Source organism: Opisthocomus hoazin, chromosome W (assembly GCF_030867145.1).
Source record: "Opisthocomus hoazin isolate bOpiHoa1 chromosome W, bOpiHoa1.hap1, whole genome shotgun sequence".
In the NCBI taxonomy this organism is placed as follows: domain Eukaryota; kingdom Metazoa; phylum Chordata; class Aves; order Opisthocomiformes; family Opisthocomidae; genus Opisthocomus; species Opisthocomus hoazin.
Window position 1 is genome coordinate 19282649 of NC_134453.1, and position 16470 is coordinate 19299118.

At 46.4% G+C, this 16470-nt stretch overlaps 1 protein-coding gene across 3 annotated transcripts in view; it reads right to left on the bottom strand.

Moving 5' to 3' along the window:
- The window catches only part of LOC142365603 (mothers against decapentaplegic homolog 2-like), a 47177-nt gene extending 33912 nt beyond the window's left edge, over window positions 1–13265 (bottom strand). For 2 of the 3 annotated variants that reach the window (XM_075446528.1, XM_075446526.1), the window contains exons 1-2: window positions 13196–13265; window positions 1432–1724 (exon numbers count right to left, since the gene is read on the bottom strand). In XM_075446528.1, coding sequence (XP_075302643.1) covers window positions 1432–1667 — 236 coding nt within the window. In that variant the 5' untranslated portion in view covers window positions 1668–1724; window positions 13196–13265. Of the gene's footprint in view, window positions 1–1431; window positions 1725–9640; window positions 9686–13195 lie in introns of all 3 variants that reach the window. The other variant, XM_075446527.1, reaches the window with a different exon arrangement.
- Window positions 13266–16470: the final 3205 nt, after the last annotated feature.

A 16470-nucleotide genomic window follows, 5' to 3' on the forward strand; every position in this document is an offset into this window, starting at 1 on the left:
CTTCTGTCGTGTGAAGCGCCTTCCATTTAAGCATTTTGTCTTTGTCATGGTAAAGACTTGCTAAACAGAGTCATCTCATGGCAAATCAAGAAATATATATTCCTACAGGTTTCAGTCTTAGCCTACTGATATACACCAAGACAAGAAAGCTCCAATCTTTTATTTCTGATTGTTTTCCAGCTGGCAAAAGTAAGAAATCAGGAGGGAAACCCAGGGAATTTAACGACCGCTCTAGGGAAGAAAATACAAGCAGAGGGCAGCATTAGAAACAAATTTGTGAACAGAAAAGAGAACAGAATTAAAGTAGTCATTCATTCAGAGCATACTGACGATTTTCCCAGAAGGCTGTGTCAAATCTAAAAGAGAACGCTAAAACCATCATCAGGTAACAGCTATAATACATTTGATAAAGAAATCATTACTGACACCAGTCAAATCTAGTTTGTGCTATGATTAATACGAAGTTTTAAAGTAGCTGGGATCAATGTGCTAATACAGAAATTAAGGTCTTAAAGCAGATGCAGTTTCTCTCCCTTAGAAATTATTTGAACTGTCAAGGGGCCAAGTGCCCGGAATATTCCTGTGCCACCAGATCCTCTAACTTTTTTCGTAGAAAAACACACCTGTGAAGTGATTGGATACTTATGTTGCACATAATGAGCTTGCATCTTAGTGGGAATTCAGTACAGCACGACTCGAGAACAGATTGCATTATACTTACAGACATAGCCCTTGCCTCTCACACAGCAGTTGATATGAATTAAGCTGAGAAAGTCAAAGGGGTAGAATGCAAGTCATTCACCTAAATGTATATACATATCAGGAGCAGAAGAGCAGTTCTAGAAATACTACAAGTTATTTAATAAGAAGCACTGTCATTAACCAATAACAAATAATAATCACAGTAAATAAACTTGTTTTCAGACAACTTGCCTCCAAAGATAGAATTTCCCTTCAGAAGGGAGAATGGATACAGCTTGTACAACTTAAACGAAACTACCATATGCAACTGAAAATAATCAGATGACTGAAGTGTTGACCAAGGAAAAACTAGGTTTGTTTGTTTGTTTTTTTAAAGTGGAAGCGTAGGTTCAAGTATGCCCCTCCGATTACAGACAGGGTTATTCAATAAAAGCGTCAGGCAGTGCTACAAACTAAGCGCTGTGCTAGTCACCACCAGAATACATACAAATTAGAATCTATGTAGTAATGAAAACTGAAATGTAACGTTATTATTAGAAATTGTCACTTTACAAAGCACATGATTCAACTGTAAGCAAGCACTATATAAAACCAAAATAGGTTTTAAAGAAGTTTTAAAGAATCCAAAGCATGCAACTGCTTTTTAGTCATTTGTTCACAGGCTAGCCTAAACATCTATTTAGTCATTTCTTTGGTGGTTGTAACAATTTCAAACACAACAGCACTTACCTTGGTATCGTCACACATTTTGTATTGCAACTCTGAGTGGTAATTGCCTTCTCAAGCTCATCCAGCTGTCCCGTTTTCTTTAGCTTCTTGACCAAGCTTTTCACTGCTTTTTCACACCACTTTTCCTCCTGTCCATTCTGCTCACCACCACCAGCCCCTCCAGAGCCACCAGCAGATTTTTTCCACCCCAGAAGTCTCTTCACAACTGGTGGAGTGAATGGCAATATGGATGACATGACTTTCACCAGACAGAACACTCAGCAAGCAATAAATTAGAGATTCCCGTCTGAGCCCTAAAAACACAAACCATAACAGACACGTTAGCACTGAGGTTTCACATGAAACAAATACCTTGCTTAGGACATTTCATTACCGAATGCCATAGGACACCACATCCCAAAACAAGTCAGATAATAGGCCAGAAGTAGTCTGCATCATGGTTAGGTACTTCATCAATAAAGTTACAATGCAAGTTTGCTGTATACTCTTCAACAGTTAGCACAGACTAAGGTTACTGTTGGATTCGACATTTCTTTTTTCCTCAAGTCTCTCCTGGCTAAAGTCAATTCCAGAAAATAAAGAAGTTAACTTGAGTCTAGTTTTGCACCTAGGCTGGCTGGTTTTAGTCATTTATTAAAAATTTCCACGGGTGATTGACCAACTGCATACACATATATGCAGTTATAAGCCTTTCCTTCAGTATCAACTACCTGATCAGGATGTTTATATAAAATGAAAGATTAGAAGGGATGCTGAAACTTGAGCTGTTTAGCATTCACTGCAATTTGCACTTCATTTAAAAGAGAAATGATAGCCATTTAGAAAAAACATCTTGTTTTAGCAGCTTCTGTTAGGCTGGTTTTAGGTGTTAAAACACGAGCCCCAAATCAACCATACTATCTCAAGCAGACAGCTGACAGAAATTGCTTGAGGACATAACGGTCCCATGGATAGAAGTGTGGCACTGAACTCAGAACCAACCTTCCCTCCAGGCAGCAAAAGGGCATTTGAACTCCAGAAAGTTACCTTGTTTCACAGAATCACAGAATGGTTTGGGTTGGAAGGGACCTTAAAGATCATCTGGTTCCAACCCCCCTGCCACGAGCAGGGACATCTTCCACCAGACCTGGGTGCTCAGAGCTCCATCCAACCTGGCCTTGAACACTGCCAGGGAGGGGGCAGCCACAGCTTCTCTGGGCAACCTGGGCCAGGGCCTCACCACCCTCATGGGGAAGAATTTCTCCCTCATATCTGATCTAAATCTGCCCTCTTTTAGTTTAGAGCCGTTCCCCCTTGTCCTATCACTACACACCCTTGTGAAAAGTCCCTCTCCACCCTTCCTGTCGGCCCCTCCAGGCACTGGCAGCTGCTCTAAGGTCACCCCGGAGCCTTCTCTTCTCCAGGCTGAACAGCCCCAGCTCCCTCAGCCTGTCCTCATTTCCAAGCTGTGTACATTAGTTCAGTCAGCTGAAAATGCCTTGTTTTATCTAAGAGCTAACACCACCTTCAGGCTACTTGACTCAAGCTTTTGAGGCAGCTTACGAGCCTCTCCATCCTGCACAGGTGTATGCCTCACTTCTATCCAAAACATCCCAACTTCATCTTATTGAAATTTCCCATCTGTGAAACGGCATGGTTGATTTGGGATACTTCAGGATACAGCATTCACAGCTAACTTATGCTTTGTCATGTCCTTGCTGTTTCAGTGAGGACCAACCAGTCAAGAAACACTAGCTTATATTCTACAGGCAACTTTAAATCGTAACTTTTCAACGTCCACAAAACAGAACATTCAGTAGGAACGACATTTCAGTTTCAACTAAATTCTACCCCATACACCAGCTTCTAAGAGCACCTAAAAATACGACTGAAGCAAGAATTGTAGTTTTCTGGGGTCAAGGAGACAGAGGTTCCAATTAACAGGGACTCAAGATTAACACCAGTAACTTTCTGCAAGTGATTCCAAATAGTCTATCCTAAATGAGAGAATCACAGAATGGGTTGGAAAGGACCTTTAAGAATCATCTAGTCCAACCCCCCTGCCATGGGCAGGGACACCTTCCACTCAGTCAAGTGGCTCAGAGCCTGGTCCAACCTGATTTTCAACAATTCCAATGTTGGGGCATCCACAACTTCTCTGGGAAATCTGTTCCAGTGCCTCACCAACCTCATCGTAAAATATTTCTTCCTTCTATGCACTCTAAATCCACTCACTCTCAGTTTAAAACTGTTGCCCCTTGTCCTGTCAGTAGAGGCCTCAGTAAGAAGTCAAGGCATTCATTTTCACCCAAGATTATAATATGAAAAGAACTTTTATTATCTCAATAACATTAAATTATTACAAAATTGTCCCCAGTATTTCAGACTGCAGGTTTTGCAGCCAGTAAAACCATTGCACTGGAGCCCTGGCTGCAGCAAACACAAGAAAAATCAACTCAATATCCAACACTGTCAAATTAAACACTGACTAGGACACTCTGGGTAGAGTTTCACAGGGAGTCAAGCCAACGCTCAGCCCAAGTCTCCTTCCTTTCCAGTGACACCACCACCCCCCCTACCTCAGCACCAGAGCTGATACCTTTCCACAAAGACTCAGCTAGATAATCAAGTAAAAACTGATCAAGGGTTGTTGGGGTTTTTTTTTTGCCGAGTTAGTTCTCTTTTGGGTTAACAATTTGCACCGGCTCACCCACGGTACTGTAGGCACTCACGCTGATGGCAGGTGAGTTACGGGAACGTGGATGGAGGACTCCAGCCCCAGCCTTCAACAGCAGTGTTAGCACTGACTGCATCACTGGAGATGCACCCAGGGCACGTACTTTAATTTCGATCATTTATTTTGGTGGCAAAGCCAAATTAAGCATTCTTACTCCCTTATCCATGTGTTTGGAACTGTTTGCGGGCCTGGGAGTGGAACACATTGGAGCCCTAATCCAATACACTGAGTAGCTCCAGAGATGGAACAGTAGACTTGCATGGCCTCCGCTGTTCTCAAACACTCACACTAGGTTTCTGAAACAGGGAATGGCAGTCACTTGGAGCTTTACAAAAAGACTTCAACTTCCAAGAGAGGACATCAGATGCTTCAGAGGCATACACAAGAAACTGGAAAGGACTAAACCAAAGAAGATAGCCTCTTTTGCTTCGAAGATCACGTTTTAAACACTGGCAATTGAGGTTGCAATATCTGAACATTAAATTCAATGCTGACAGATGCAGGCAACCAAGTGCCACTATCATTGCTTATCCACACACCAATTCTTCTCCCATTTATGGAGCCCACTGACACATTAATATATGTATTTCCTGCCCTTTAGCTTCAAATTTGACACCTTTCAATGGCCCACAATACTCCTGTGATTGTCAGCCTTATGAAACACACACTTCTGTACCACCAAGGTAAATTGCCTATTCTTCCAGGCCCTCTAAATACTCTCAACACTTATCTAATTTTTCAGCTTTACAATACTCCTTCTGATGAGGTATCCAATTTTGCAGTATTCTCTCCCTTAAGACATAACACTGATGTATATATCGTTTTCCATATTCTCTGGCGCTCTTTTTTTTTTCTAAACTAAGATTTGTCTTTCTGCTTCAAATACACATTGAGTGATTTAAGTCTTGCAGCAGCAAAGAATTTAGAAACCCCATACATTTCAGTTTTTCTTTATATTTGAACTCTCATGCTATTTTAAAATACTGAGGCAAAAAAAGAATTAAATTCTTTCTTTTCCCATTTCCAAAAGACAGCAAGCTCAGACTTCACTAATCAGAAATTTCCAGGCATTATACTTAGTTTTAACCAGTTCCCTTACAGACATGTGCTCATCCAGCTTCTGCAGAAGCTGTCAGAAAGCACAGGTTGATTTGCTACCCTTGTGAAAATTAGCTTTTTAAAGAAAAAAACAAACCAAACACAAAGGGACAGTTTAAAGAGCCCTTTATCACCATGATTACTGCAGCTTAGCAGCTATTTAAAAAAAAAAAAAACAAACCACACACAACCCACAGCATACTCCACAGCTGCAGACAGAGTCTGGGAGGCTTAAACTTCTTCCTTCTAGCTATTGTTTTGCCATGTCAGAGATTTGCCAGGATTGAGAGCAGCCCTGAGGAGAAGGACTTGGGGGGTGCTGGTTGATGAGAAGCTCAACATGACCCGCCAATGTGCGCTGGCAGCCCAGCAGGCCAACCATGCCCTGGGCTGCATCCCCAGCAGTGTGGGCACAGGGCGAGGGAGGGGATTCTGCCCCTCTGCTCCGCTCTGCTGAGACCCCCCCGGGGAGTCCTGCGTCCAGCTCTGGAGCCCTCAGCACAGGACAGACCTGGAGCTGTTGGAGCGGGGCCAGAGGAGGCCCCAGCCATGATCCGAGGGCTGGAACCCCTCTGCTGGGAGAGCTGGGGCTGTTCAGCCTGGGGAAGAGAAGGCTGCGGGGAGACCTTAGAGCAGCTGCCAGTGTCTGGAGGGGCCTGCGAGAGAGCTGGAGAGGGACTTTTGATATGGGCATGAGGTGACAGGATAAGGGGTTAGTGGCTTCAAGCTGAAATAAGGTAGATTTAGATTATATATAAGGAAGAAATTCTTTACTCTGAGGGGTGGTGAGGCCCTGGCCCAGGTTGCCCAGAGAAGCTGTGGCTGCCCCCTCCCTGGCAGTGCTCAAGGCCAGGTTGGATGGAGCTCTGAGCACCCTGGTCTGGTGGAAGGGGTCCCTGCCCATGGCAGGGGGTTGGAACCAGATGGTCTATAAGGTCCCTTCCACCCCAAACCATTCTGTGATTCTACGAATTTGGAGACAGAAGGTGGACAGCATGTGTCTGCTGCTTGAACATCTGGCAGAAGCTCAAATAAAAATGAGAAGCCCTACATTTGTGTTGGGTTCTAACTGTATCCACAATCTCAGACACCCTGTTTTTACCAATGGGTCTAGGAGTCACTGTTGCAGCTCATTTTTGACAGCAAATCCCATTTCATCACCTGTAACTTTTGCCTTCAAATTGATACAGTAATTTAAATAGTTTTGATCTTTGTTCCTAAAAAAATCACCCTCTCATACACTGTTACAGTTGACACTAGCCTCTTCTAAAAACATTCCTCTTGTCTTTTTCCTTGTACACCTTCTTCATCCACAAAAATAAAATGCTTTTTCCCCAAAGGAACCCAGAAAACAATCTTTGCCAACACTGCAAGAAACATTTCCACGTCACATTAAATGCATTCCAAATATGTAATATCCCTTCTTCCTTGCAATATAGTTTTTGTGATTTCCTTGTAGTCAGCATCCAACCATCTCCAAAAACTGAGTACTGATGTAACGGCCTTTGCTTTCAAGGACCTTAAATGTGCTTTGCCACTGCTTATTCTTTGCACTGTCTCTCCATTGCTCATCCTCTTCTACTGAGGCCCAGCATCACAGCCCAAATCTGATCTTTACCTTCCTTAGTACTCCCACTACTACACACAAACATCTTGGGACTCAAAACTGCAGCTTTGAATACTCAAGGACTACTCGCTCTGTTGCCCAGAGAGGTACAAGCATTTCTTCAGATTGCTGGAACATAGGGAGCACTTGCTGTTATTCCCAACAAATTAATACTGGAAATTTTACAAATTGCCTAACTTCAGTAGTATTTGTTTCATCTCTGCCCCCGTAGTGTATCTCTGCTTCCTGATGCACACATGTTTCTGTAGTTGGTCAAACAGTGTCATAGTTGGCAACTCTTAAAGTCACAGTTTGAGTCATGTCTGCTATTATTCCATTCTACTGTGGTTCTCTCTGGAACAAGTATTAAATATTAAGCCCATGATCCCAGCAATAACTAAGCATAAAAGATGAAGAAAACCTTAAGGGTAGCATGCTAGCAGACCAAAATCTTCAAGGGAAATTTTCCTTTCCTGAGTGTCTGGAACATACTATAAACACACTGGTGCTACCAAAAATATCAAGCAATTTCTGGCTAATTTATTCTAAAGCCTTATGCAACATATTTCATATCAGTCTGCTTATTCATCTTAAACTTGAAATAAAGAAATCTTGTATCTCCTGGTTTTACTAGAAGTATTCTGGCTTAGAGGAATTTCATTTGCGAGAGCTCTTCTGGAATAAAGATGACAGAAGTTAAGCTCTTGAGGAAAGAAGATTGAGGAAAATAATTTGTGGCATTTGAGAGAGAGCCTAGAAGTTTGTTTCCTCCCTATTTTAGTACCATTTTTGTGATTTTTCTTTTAAACGCAACTTTTTTTCATTAATCCTGGAATTTGGACAAGATTCTTTATCAATTTCACCAATTGCACAATGTTTCAGACCTTCTAGAAGACGAGGGAATATCCACCCTTTCCCTTCACATGCATCCCTGCGATACTAGTGGCTTCAGAATAAGGTAATATTAATTGAAGCACAGTCTATCTCAGGCAGCATCAAGACCTTATGTTAGCCTAAACAACACTGAGAGTTGAAGCTTTAAAGGGCATAGCTTATGCAGTACTGTATATATCTCCTATATTAATCCAAAGTCATTAAGACTTAGAGAAACGATAAAACAATGTCCTGGGTTCGGCCAGGACAGGGTTAATTTTCACTGGAATCCAGGAAGGGGCACAGCCGGGCAGGCTGACCCCACCTGGCCAAACAGAGCCGGGTATTCCATACCATGTGCCGTCTTGCTGGGTTCCAGTGGGGGGGAGCTGGGCGGGGGGAACTCTCACAGCTCGGAGCGCACGGCGGCGGTCCGGTCCGAGAGAGCGGTTCTGTTCTGCAGACTCTGTTCTGCTGGTTTGTTTTGTATATTCCCCTTTTCTGTATCGTTGTTGTTCCTGTTTCCCTCTGTTTGCTGCTCTGTTAAACTGCCCTTATCCCGACCCACCAGTTTCTGCCTGTTTCTTTCCATTCTCCTCCGCACGCCGGCGGGGGGAGGGGCGGCCGCGTGGAGCTTTTGTTGCCGGCTGCAGCCAAACCAGAACAAACAAGTATTTCATCTTGCATTGAACAGAAGCAAAACAAAACTAATTTATGATCTGCCGCTGGATCCTTTAGGCTGTGTTATTCCAAACAACAAGGAGACAGTTTATTCTCAGTGGAATATGAGAAAGTTTTCCCCAATGTTAATGATCTCAACTCCCAGGAAACCTGAAGTCTGCATGAAATTCAAACCAAAATCAAAGCCAGTCTTTTCCCTTTCAGACAGAACCTACTCTAGTTAAAGCACTCAGTAGAACAGACAGGAGAAGGCATTCCACTTCCATCGCACCCACGACCCCTCCAAAAACTGCCTTTTGAGATTCCAGAAGGGCTAATTCTTTCTTCTTTCCCTACAAACGCACGTTAGAGAGACCTGGAAAAGCTCAAACCTGCTGCCACATACATACTTTTCTGAAGAACACGAGAAACTGAAATGGTGCCCATCCTTCTCTCCTCATATTCAAGTCAGAGCAGGACAGCTCTGAGTATTCCCTTACTGTTTTTTTGGGTGTTTGGAGTCTTTAGCTTTGGGAAGATGGGGGTTGAGAGCTGGGGGAAGGGGAATCCAGCCCTACAGAGGCGATGCTCTCAGATCCAGCCCCCAGTTGAGCTTTTCAGCCAGTCAGGCCAGCAGTGGGGAGTGGCTCTAAAGAGCTCCCTCCGGCCCGCAGCTCCATCTGGCCAGCTCACAGGCCAAAGCTCCGAGAAGTAAAGCCAAGGTCCTGGGTTCAGCTTTGACACGAGCCGATGCAGTTCAAGGCAAGCTGCTTTGGACCTGGGGGGACAGGAGCAAAGAAAATTCTTCCTCTGGGTCAGCTTCAGAATGAGGATTTTGCAATGTGCCTATACACGGAATTTTTAAGTTTATTATGCTCTGGTACTGCAATGCATCTTGAAACTCTGCATAACTGTTTTATCTTTATATAGCTCACTGAAAACAGAATTACCCACCTACTTCGAAAGCAGACTTTTTTCCTCTCACTCATTTCACGAAGTCTGATTATGAATCAAAGGAGAAAACTCATGTTTCTCATACATAGAACTAAAATAAGCATGATCATGATGTTATGAAAGCTTCAGAAGCTGGATTTTTCTTCAATTACTAAAGACTACTGCAAATTACAGACAAGTGTAATAATGAAAAGCTGTATTGCTATTAGAAAATTAGCACACTGTATTAACACATGCATCCACAGTCGACTAAAATTGCATGCAACTGGAGACACAAGAAAGGAGATGTTAATTTTACTGACCTTTGATCAAACTACTAATAGGACCGACGTATTTTAGCAACTCTCCTAGAATTACAAAAGAGGAAAATTACCACCACTACAGTCGGCCAATCCACCTGTCTCTACAAAGCAGCAAACTTCTTCCACCTACTCAGCATTACCAACCACCTCACCATACTGCTCCTCAAAACCCAAAGAGCTTAATAGCCCCACAAAAGCATCGAATAAGCACTCCAAACCACAGCAGTTCAAGCCCTTCTCACTTCATTTGTTTTGACTAAAATTTTCCATATGTAACAGGCAAGTGTCAGTTTCGTTATTTTAGAAAATACATACTCCTGGGCTAAATTTGACAGAAATACTCACAGAACTGATTACCAGGTACCTAGGTACCCGTTTCAGTTTTCATCTGTATAGCTTAGCAGTTTCTCCACTTTGTTAAACCAAAAATAATTGCATTTAACAATTAGATAATGCAAGTTCACTTTCAAAAAAGGCATAAGGTAAATGTAACCAGCCACCCCCTCCACCCCCTTGATAAGCAGAGTTCACTCTGCGCCGAAGAGTGTCTTATGTTAAGCTCATATTGCTCCAGCGTTAATTAAATCAAGCTCGAGCCCCAGACTAAACTGATGAGACACCCAGGAACTGCTCTCTCACAGCCCCTTCTTGGTCTTACTTCGCACTAGGGCTGTCAAACACACATAATCGTAATAAAATGTCATCCAGAACGAAGCCTTAGTGTTTGTAACACAGTTTCTCTAGTGGAAGTGGAAAGCCATGCTTAGGAAGGTTTTCTGCAGCAGCCAATTTCTTCTAGCCCAGAGAGTATTGAACACAGGGCTGCCTGTACTCTCCATTTTATTGCAAAAAAACTAATCCCATCACATGACCTGCAGAAATTCAGTTTAACACATCAACAATTACAAATATTTTGGCAAAGTAAGCTTAGGTATTGTTTGCCTCTCGGTACAGTTCACAACCAGTTTGTGGCTTTATGATAAAAGTCATTAAATCCAATCTGAAAAGCAGAATTTACAGCTCACTTGGCAAGTCAGGCCCATAAATGGATGCTTTCAATTACAGGGCATTTACATGCACAATCATTAAGGCAGCACTGAATACATTTGAGAACTCTAGAATACTTTTGATAATAATTAAAACTTTGCGTACTGTTCGTTATATAAACACAACTTCGGAATTCTCTTCAGTCTCAAGCAGAGCTTAGATTTGTTGTTACCCAGAACCTACTACAAAGCCTGTTCTCCCAGTACTTTTGTGGGGAAGGGATTAGAGAGATGGAAACAAGTTTTGTTTTTTTAAAGTTGCTCTCAGTAGCAGAGATTTTTTGGAGCTCCAATAAACTCAGTTACATCAAATGTTGCTCAACACTTGTGAAAGATCAAGTGGAACAGGAAGATGGAGGAGGACCCAGGAGCACCTTTCATTTGGAGATTTACTATGTAATTCAAACTTATTCGATTTTGTTCATGAGCCTAGCTTCTGGGTGGAAGAAAAGAAGAGATCAGTTAAGAGACCAATTTTTTTAACCTCATTTTTTCAACTGTGTTTATCATCCAACAGAACCTCAGGAAAGTTGACAAATTATTCACCAAGATTATGTTACACATGCCCAGTTTCTTCCATAAAGAAAACTGGATCTTCAAACACTTTCATTCATTTTGGCAACTGTTGCTGTAGTCCGAGTCTGACCCACACAACTGTAGAACAACAATCAACTACCAGGTTACTCTCTAAAACATCCCAACACATTGTTAAATATGTGCTTAGGCTCATCTTTGAGTTAAGTTTAAATGAGATCCTCCCCTTCCTCTTTTCAAAGGCATCTGTAACTAATGCTATCTTTCATCACGATAGTACTAAGCAAATGGGGGGGAAGGGACTTCAAAAACCTCCCCTTTACTTACATTCTCATTCCCCTCTAATTCACTAGAGTTAATAAATGTTAAAAAAGTTTTAAAGCTATGCCTCAGAACAAACACACACACAAATAATCTACTCCAAGCTCCAACACTGCGATAAAGCACAGCAAAGTCTAAACAGCAACCTTGTTCTGCTAAGACAAGCCTTTTGCCTTAACAACAAGAGGGTTGGAGTTAGGTTTTTTTTTCAGCCTAGAGAACAGAGCAAAGACTACTCGGTCTCTCCCTACAGAGTCCAGCCCCCACAGAAATAATGTCATGAATCAGTTTGAAAGTACGGCTCTCCAGGCTAAGACAGGAACACTTAAGAACAGACAAACCTGCTCTTATGTGCGGTCTCCTAATAAGCTGTCATTATAAACTTCTTGCTACAGATGGAATCTGACTCGTTTATAACCATGAACTGCGATAACGTGAGCTCCACACGCAGCACTCAGGCTGCAGCATTCACCAGCAGCATTTTCAGAAATACTTGTTCAGTGAACCCAGTAAGCAAAACTTTTTCCTAACGCTATCCACCTGTTTGTAAAGTATTTGAACAGAGCACAACACATGTGTGTTTGGTTTTTTTTTTAGTCATAAACTGTGACGGACAACCAAAAAGACACGAGACTAGGCTGCAGCCCAAATCCCAGCTGTACAATCCAACAGCTCTCAAACACTATCACCAGGGCTCTTCATGCACCCACTTTTTTTTTTTCCTTCTTTTATTTTGCCAGAGTGGAAGACCATACTGGGTCACACTTTTTCTCCTCCCTTCCACTCCCCCAAAAAATTTACAAATAGGAACTCTACAACTACTTGCATTTATTGCAACACAGCTTCTCCCATGCGCTTATCTAGGTAGATGAAAACACTTCAACAGATCATGCTTGTTTACACCTCACAACGCACGGCCAGCTACAGCATCAGAACAAACGCTATTCAGAAAACCACTGATCCCCATCCCCGCGCACGCATCTCCCGCGGGGCAGCGCGTGTTTCACATCCACGGCTCCGGAGCGAGGAGAGGGGCCAGACAATAGAGCTGAAGCCTCGCCATCCTAAAACGCTTTCTCTGCCACTCGCTCCTAACTTTCTCCACCGCCCCGGCGCCAAGTTTGGTACACCTGATCTCTGCAAGAAAAAAAAGGACCGGGAAGAGAAGGGTGGAGGAGGGGTGGGGGCAAAGGAAGGAGCAGCAGAACTTTGGGGGTTTCTCCCTTCCCCTCGCCCTCCCCCCCCCCGTTCACACACACACAGGGAGGGGGGGCACTAACCGGCCCTCCCCACCCCGTAGGGGATCCCGGCGGGGGGTAACCCCGACCCCCCGCGCCCCGCTCCCCCTCACGCACACCCGGCCAGCGGCCAGTAGCAGCCCCCCCCCCCCCACCACCTACCTCACCCCACCCCGCGCCGTCCCCGGCCGCCCCCGACCGCCCCGCACCGCCGGCGAGGCCCAGCGCGGCCGCGTCCCACCACAACAAAGGGGGAGGAGGGCGTGGTGAGGCGCCCCCGGCCCCCCCGCCGGGAGCAGGCCTGGCCCGGTCCCCACGCAGCCCGGCGGAGCCCTCCCTTCCCCGGGGTGCGGCCGCCCGATGCCCCCCTCCCGCAGCGTAGCCCCACCATCCGCCAAAACCACCACAAGACCAACCTCTTCCTCGGCGAGCAGCACGGACGCCCTCCTCCCTCAGCGCTGCCTGCCCCTGCGCGCCCGCCCTCCCCACGCCCATTGGCTCCCGCCGTCACCCGCCCCTCTCCCCGGCGGTGGGCGGGGAGGCGGAGCATTGGCTTCGCCGCCCGTCACTTGAGAAAGGGGCGGGGGAGGATTGGGTAGCGGGAGCGGAAGCCCGGCCCGAGAGAGAAATTAAAAAAAAAAAAAAGACGCGAGGCGAAGGGAGACGGAGCTGGGTGGGCGGTGCTGCGTGCCCCGCGCGGCGGGGGCGGGGAGGCGCCGCTCATTGGCCGCGCCGGCTGTCACTCCTCTCCCCACGCGCCCGCCAGGGGCGGTTGATCGGGAGAGGCGAAGTGAGCGCGGAGGTTTGGGTGCCCCGCAGGCGCGCAGCCGCACTGGTGGGGTGAGCGCGCGGAGCCATCGAATCCCGTCCCCTTCCGCGCCGGGCGCGGGTGGGAGCTGAGAAAAAGTAGTGCGCTCCTTCCCCCTGGAGATTCACTCGGGCGGAGCCCCGCACAGCGACACCCCCGGGCCGCCTGCCCTTGGGCGGCTGGTAAAACCACAACTACATCGAAGTTTAAACGCTCCTTGGCCAAGGGAGGGTGAAACCTCTTCCCTCAGGGGGAGGCCGGGGAGGGGCGGCGGCCATGGCGGCCCCTCAGGGGCGCGACGCCCCTCTGTCCCCACAGCCACGGCCTGAGGGCGGCACGGCCCCACTTCCCCGGCCCCGTTTCCCCGCTGTCATCCCAAAACAGATTTAAACCAGCCGAGGCTTCACCTCCGTGCAGCTTGAGGCCGGGCAGGCTGTGGTGTGGAGGGTCCCCGAGGCGTGACGCCGGGAGCAGGCCGCCCTGACGCCTCAGAACAGAGCGGTTTTCCCCTCAGGTTATTTTGGGGTTTGTTTGTGGGGTTTTTTTTATCAGCAGGCTGGTCACGGCTTTAACTACCTGCGGTGTGGTAATGATGGAATACAACCGAATTCCTGCGCTTAGGCAAATGCCCGGGCTCCCCGCAAGTTAATTCGAGGTGGTTACTCGGAGCTGCGTGGCTGGGGAGCCGTCGGCATGCGGAACCCATCGCCACTCTCTCTGCGGGAGTTTAACGGGGGTTTCTTTGGGTGAAAAGGTCTGTACCTGCCTTGCTGGCAGTCTGTTGGAGATGATCTGTTTTTCCGCTTCTCATAGAATCATTAAAGTTGGAAAAGACCTCTAAGATCATCAAGTCCAACCGTCACCCCAACACCACCATGCCTGCTAAACCACATCCTGAAGTGCCACATCTACACGTTTTTTGAACACCTCCAGGGATGGGGACTCCACCACCTCCCTGGGAAGCCTGTTCCCATGCCTGACCACTCTTTCTGTGAAGAAATTTTTCCTAATATCCAGTCTAAACCTCCTCTGATGCAACTTGAGGCTGTTTCCTCTCGTCCTATCGCTAGTTACCTGGGAGAAGAGACCAACACCTGCCTCCACTACACCCTCCTTTCAGGTAGTTGTAGAGAGCGATAAGGTCTCCCTTCAGCCTCCTCTTCTCCAGACTCAACAGGCCCAGCTCCCTCAGCCGCTCCTTGTAAAACTTGTTCTCCAGACCCCTCACCAGCCTCGTTGCCCTTCTCTGGACACACTCCAGCAACTCAATGTCCTTTTTGTAGTGAGGGGCCCAAAAGGGAACACGGGACTCGAGGTGCGGCCTCACCAGTGCCGAGTACAGGGGCACAATCACCTCCCTACTCCTGCTGGCCACACTATTCCTGATACAACCAAGGATGCCGTTGGCCTTCTTGGCCACCTGGGCACACTGCTGGCTCATGTTCAGCCGGCTGTCGACCAACACCCCCAGGTCCTTGTCCTCCATGCAGCTCTCCGGCCACTCCTTCCCAAACCTGTAGCGTTGCATGGGGTTGTTGTGACCCAAGTGCAGGACCCGGCACTTGGCCTTGCTGAACCTCATACAGTTGGCCTCAGCCCATCAATCCAGTCTGTCCAGATCCCTCTGCAGACCCTTCCTACCCTCGAGTAGATCGACACTCCCAGCCAGCTTGGTGTCATCTGCAAACTTACTGAGGGAGCACTCAATCCCCTCATTCAGATCACCAATAAAGACGTTAAATGAGAGTGGCCCCAGTCTTCGACACTTTTGCTTATTCCCTCCTCCATGTATCTCAGCTGCAGGCTGCTTCTCTTATACCTGAGGCCACATCTCGCCAGCATAACAGCTTGCTCTCCAGAGAGACGCTCCTCTTCCAGATGGAAACGGTCTCTGCGCCCGGTGATGTAGGTGGTGTGATTCAGTGGCTTGGGCACATACCCCATCTCAGCAAGCTTGGTTTTCTCAGGAGCCAGGTGAGGCACCTCTCCCATCGTTTAGCCCCTCTGACAGAATGATAGATGTGGACCTGCGGAAATCTCCCTCTGGCCTCGTCTGTTCTTGGATTTTCCCAGCTTGAAGCAGACATGCAGCTTATTCAGGGGTAGTTTTTTGTTGTATTTTTTCTCCCCAATTCCATCAGCTTGAGATTCAAGGCAGTCATGAAATCAACAGAAAAATAAAATGGAGAAGATACCTGCTGCAGATGATGCAGAGTGGCTAACAGATATACCGTCATGTTTTTGAAAGATAAGGAGGTGTCCCAGGCATGTTGTACCTGGAAGCAGATACAGGCTATTGAGCCAGCACAGCGCTTGCTTTGTGGAGGTTTCACTGCATTCAGAGAGAATTTTTTTCTATGAACAGCAAGTTAATTAAGCTCAGTTTTTCTATGGATTTGTGTCAGACATTCCCTTCACCTCTCCACTGCAATAAATCCACAGCCCCCTCTCCTCGTATATCCCCGAGGCTGACTTCTGATACATCCAAAGCTCCTTTCTATGTCCCCAACCTACTTTTACTGGTTGGCTGTCTGGGCGCGGAGCAGCACATGCTATGGCTGGTTCAGGGCCTTGCGTGCGCTGGCTGGCCCGCTGCCCACCATTCCTCTGCTGCCAAAGAAGCCAAATGGTGCTGATAAGGGCTGAGCTTTCTCCGCCTTTCTTACAGATGGAGCACTAACAAGGTTCGTCTTTTCTAATGTTTGCCATGGAACTTGACAGACCTTGTATTTCCAAAAGCTCTGCGTCTCTGTTAGGTTTGGTTGAAACGGGTCAGAAGGTTGGTGAGCTTATACCGGGGGACACCGGCACGAAAAAACATTTGCGTAAAACTCCGTTCTTTAGGAAAGGAAAGTGCAAGCAGCAGGGGAAATAAAGCAAATG